Source organism: Oncorhynchus mykiss, chromosome 7 (genome assembly GCF_057628025.1).
Source record: "Oncorhynchus mykiss isolate SJ-2025 chromosome 7, ASM5762802v1, whole genome shotgun sequence".
Lineage (NCBI taxonomy): Eukaryota > Metazoa > Chordata > Actinopteri > Salmoniformes > Salmonidae > Oncorhynchus > Oncorhynchus mykiss.
In genome coordinates, this window is record NC_143028.1 from 2,707,501 (window position 1) to 2,712,500 (window position 5,000).

Consider the following 5,000-nt stretch of genomic DNA (forward strand, 5'->3'; position numbering starts at 1 on the left):
TGGCAGCTCTGTGGAGCAGGGTAGCATGGTGGCATGGTGGCAGCTCTGTGGAGCAGGGTAGCATGGTGGCAGCTCTGTGGAGCAGGGTAACATGGTTTCATGGTGGCATCTCTGTGGAGCAGGGTAGCATGGTGGCATGGTGGCAGCTCTGTGGAGCAGGGTAGCATGGTGGCAGCTCTGTGGAGCAGGGTAACATGGTGGCTGCTCTGTGGAGCAGGGTAACATGGTGGCTGCTCTGTGGAGCAGGGTAACATGGTGGCAGCTCTGTGGAGCAGGGTAACATGGTGGCAGCTCTGTGGAGCAGGGTAACATGGTGGCAGCTCTGTGGAGGTATCATGGTGGCAGCTCTGTGGAGCAGGGTAACATGGTGGCAGCTCTGTGGAGCAGGGTAACATGGTGGCAGCTCTGTGGAGCAGGGTAACATGGTGGCAGCTCTGTGGAGCAGGGTAGCATGGTGGCAGCTCTGTGGAGCAGGGTAACATGGTAACATGGTGGCAGCTCTGTGGAGCAGGGTAACATGGTGGCAGCTCTGTGGAACAGGGTAACATGGTGGCAGCTCTGTGGAGCAGGGTAACATGGTGGCAGCTCTGTGGAGCAGGGTAACATGGTGGCAGCTCTGTGGAGCAGGGTAACATGGTGGCAGCTCTGTGGAGCAGGGTAACATGGTGGCAGCTCTGTGGAACAGGGTAACATGGTGGTAGCTCTGTGGAGCAGGGTAACATGGTGGCAGCTCTGTGGAGCAGGGTAACATGGTGGCAGCTCTGTGGAACAGGGTAACATGGTGGCAGCTCTGTGGAGCAGGGTAACATGGTGGCAGCTCTGTGGAGCAGGGTAACATGGTGGCAGCTCTGTGGAGCAGGGTAACATGGTGGCAGCTCTGTGGAGCAGGGTAACATGGTGGCAGCTCTGTGGAACAGGGTAACATGGTGGTAGCTCTGTGGAGCAGGGTAACATGGTGGCAGCTCTGTGGAGCAGGGTAACATGGTGGCAGCTCTGTGGAGCAGGGTAACATGGTGGCAGCTCTGTGGAGCAGGGTAACATGGTGGCAGCTCTGTGGAGCAGGGTAACATGGTGGAGCAGGGTAACATGGTGGAGCAGGGTAACATGGTGGCAGCTCTGTGGAGCAGGGTAACATGGTGGCAGCTCTGTGGAGGTATCATGGTAGCAGCTCTGTGGAGCAGGGTAACATGGTGGCAGCTCTGTGGAGCAGGGTAACATGGTGGCAGCTCTGTGGAGCAGGGTAACATGGTGGCAGCTCTGTGGAGCAGGGTAACATGGTGGAGCAGGGTAACATGGTGGAGCAGGGTAACATGGTGGCAGCTCTGTGGAGCAGGGTAACATGGTGGAGCAGGGTAACATGGTGGAGCAGGGTAACATGGTGGAGCAGGGTAACATGGTGGCAGCTCTGTGGAGCAGGGTAACATGGTGGAGCAGGGTAACATGGTGGAGCAGGGTAACATGGTGGCAGCTCTGTGGAGCAGGGTAGCATGGTGGCAGCTCTGTGGAGGTATCATGGTAGCAGCTCTGTGGAGCAGGGTAACATGTTGGCAGCTCTGTGGAGCAGGGTAGCATGGTGGCAGCTCTGTGGAACAGGGTAGCATGGTGGCAGCTCTGTGGAGCAGGGTAGCATGGTGGCAGCTCTGTGGAGCAGGGTAGCTGTGTGGCAGCTCTGTGGAGCAGGGTAACATGGTGGCAGCTCTGTGGATCAGGGTAACATGGTGGCAGCTCTGTGGATCAGGGTAACATGGTGGCAGCTCTGTGGAACAGGGTAACATGGTGGCAGCTCTGTGGAGCAGGGTAACATGGTGGAGCAGGGTAACATGGTGGAGCAGGGTAACATGGTGGCAGCTCTGTGGAGCAGGGTAACATGGTGGCAGCTCTGTGGAGGTATCATGGTAGCAGCTCTGTGGAGCAGGGTAACATGGTGGCAGCTCTGTGGAGCAGGGTAGCATGGTGGCAGCTCTGTGGAACAGGGTAGCATGGTGGCAGCTCTGTGGAGCAGGGTAGCATGGTGGCAGCTCTGTGGAGCAGGGTAGCATGGTGGCAGCTCTGTGGAGCAGGGTAACATGGTGGCAGCTCTGTGGATCAGGGTAACATGGTGGCAGCTCTGTGGAACAGGGTAACATGGTGGCAGCTCTGTGGAACAGGGTAACATGGTGGCAGCTCTGTGGATCAGGGTAACATGGTGGCAGCTCTGTGGAACAGGGTAACATGGTGGCAGCTCTGTGGAGCAGGATAACATGGTGGCAGCTCTGTGGAGCAGGGTAACATGGTGGCAGCTCTGTGGAGCAGGGTAACATGGTGGCAGCTCTGTGGAGGTGTCATGGTGGCAGCTCTGTGGAGCAGGGTAACATGGTGGCAGCTCTGTGAAGCAGGGTAACATGGTGGCAGCTCTGTGGAGCAGGGTAACATGGTGGCAGCTCTGTGGAGCAGGATAACATGGTGGCAGCTCTGTGGAGCAGGATAACATGGTGGCAGCTCTGTGGAGCAGGATAACATGGTGGCAGCTCTGTAGAGCAGGGTAACACGGTGGTATGGTGGCAGCTCTGTGGAGGTATCATGGTGGCAGCTCTGTGGAGCAGGGTAACACGGTGGTATGGTGGTAGCTCTGTGGAGGTATCATGGTTGCAGCTCTGTGGAGCAGGGTGACACGGTGGTATGGTGGCAGCTCTGTGGAGCAGGATAACATGGTGGCAGCTCTGTGGAGCAGGATAACATGGTGGCAGCTCTGTGGAGCAGGGTAACATGGTGGCAGCTCTGTAGAGCAGGGTAACACGGTGGTATGGTGGCAGCTCTGTGGAGGTATCATGGTGGCAGCTCTGTGGAGCAGGATAACATGGTGGCAGCTCTGTGGAGCAGGATAACATGGTGGCAGCTCTGTGGAGCAGGATAACATGGTGGTATGGTGGCAGCTCTGTGGAGGTATCATGGTGGCAGCTCTGTGGAGCAGGGTGACACGGTGGTATGGTGGCAGCTCTGTGGAGCAGGATAACATGGTGGCAGCTCTGTGGAGCAGGATAACATGGTGGCAGCTCTGTGGAGCAGGATAACATGGTGGCAGCTCTGTAGAGCAGGGTAACACGGTGGTATGGTGGCAGCTCTGTGGAGGTATCATGGTGGCAGCTCTGTGGAGCAGGGTGACACGGTGGTATGGTGGCAGCTCTGTGGAGCAGGATAACATGGTGGCAGCTCTGTGGAGCAGGGTAACATGGTGGCAGCTCTGTGGAGCAGGGTAACATGGTAACATGGTGGCAGCTCTGTGGAGCAGGGTAACACGGTGGCAGCTCTGTGGAGCAGGGTAACACGGTGGCAGCTCTGTGGAGCAGGGTAGCATGGTGGCAGCTCTGTGGAACAGGATAACATGGTGGCAGCTCTGTGGAGCAAGATAACATGGTGGCAGCTCTGTGGAGCAGGGTAACATGGTGCCAGCTCTGTGGAGGTATCATGGTGGCAGTTCTGTGGAGCAGGATAACATGGTGGCAGCTCTGTGGAGCAGGATAACATGGTGGCAGCTCTGTGGAGCAGGATAACATGGTGGCAGCTCTGTAGAGCAGGGTAACACGGTGGTATGGTGGCAGCTCTGTGGAGGTATCATGGTGGCAGCTCTGTGGAGCAGGGTGACACGGTGGTATGGTGGCAGCTCTGTGGAGCAGGGTAACATGGTAACATGGTGGCAGCTCTGTGGAGCAGGGTAACATGGTGGCAGCTCTGTGGAGCAGGGTAACATGGTGGCAGCTCTGTGGAGCAGGGTAACATGGTGGCAGCTCTGTGGAGCAGGATAACATGGCTGCATTGGGCTCTGTAGCAGCTGTCTGGTGCAGGGTAACATACAGAAGGCTTCAGGGACCACTTGATGGCTGACACCGTAGTATACTGACTCACTGCAGTACTGTGTGGCAACACTGTCCTCTTACTACTGACTAGCTGACTGAAAACCCACACACAAACAATTACACACCCCACAATGACATGAATGAGGTCAGCTCATTGTTAGTTTTTGTACGGGGTCTAAATATACTTTTCCTTCCTTCCTTCCTTCCTTCCTTCCTTCCTTCCTTCCTTCCTTCCTTCCTTCCTTCCTTCCTTCCTTCCTTCCTCTCTCTATCTCTTTCTGTCTCTCTCTTTCTCTCTCTCGTAGATGCACACACACTCTCTCTCGCTCACACACACACACACACTTACACACACACAAGCAATTGATGTGTTTGATGAGAATTACTTAGTCATTGTGTTGTCTGTCTGTCTGTCTGTCTGTCTGTCTGTCTGTCTGTCTGTCTGTCTGTCCTCTCTCTCGCTCTATCTCCCACCCCCCATCCAGGGTCTGTACTGTGACATCCGCCAGCTGGTGCAGTTCATCAAGGAGTCCCATGGCAACGTGTTCCGCAGGGTGGCACTGAGCGCGCTCCTGGACTCGGCCGAGAAAGTGGCCACCACCAAGAAGCCAGAGGAGAAAGAGGAGCCTATCACCAAACCTACAGCATCCAGGAGGTAGTCCACAGAACAAGGACCTCCCACTGGTTGAAGCCACGTTATTTCCATGTCATTTCAACCAAACAAATCTACGTGATGACGTTGAATCAACGTGGAAAACTGTTTGGATTTTGCAAAAGGTCATCAACATCAGGCCATTTAGTCTTTTTTTCACCCAACGTTTTCGTTGATTTCACTTTGAATTCACGTTAGTTGACATCTCAAACAAATGTAAATCAAACTGAACGTTGAACTGACGTATGTGCCCAGTGGGTTGGCACCATACATATAGAACAACCAATCACAGACATGTAAAAACAGCAGGGATATCTGTACGTTGAGGGTGGTCGTGCAGATGGAGTGAACCCTGTCTTGTCCTACTGGTACTGACTCTGCTGATCACTTCTTTATTGAGGACAAATGTACTACGACTGTGATATGTGGTCTCATCTAGCTATTTCACCACCAATCCACTAACTATACATCTGACATTTTAGTCATTTAGCAGACGCAGTTATCCATTGCAATTT

At 54.7% G+C, this 5,000-nt stretch overlaps 1 protein-coding gene across 1 annotated transcript in view; it reads left to right on the plus strand.

The window, feature by feature from the left end:
• LOC110497049 (protein unc-80 homolog) overlaps positions 1 to 5,000 on the plus strand; it is a 107,842-nt gene that overhangs the window by 26,298 nt on the left and 76,544 nt on the right. The window contains exon 18 of the mRNA XM_090239711.1: positions 4,319 to 4,488. Coding sequence (XP_090095837.1) covers positions 4,319 to 4,488 — 170 coding nt within the window. The remainder of the gene's footprint in view (positions 1 to 4,318; positions 4,489 to 5,000) is intronic.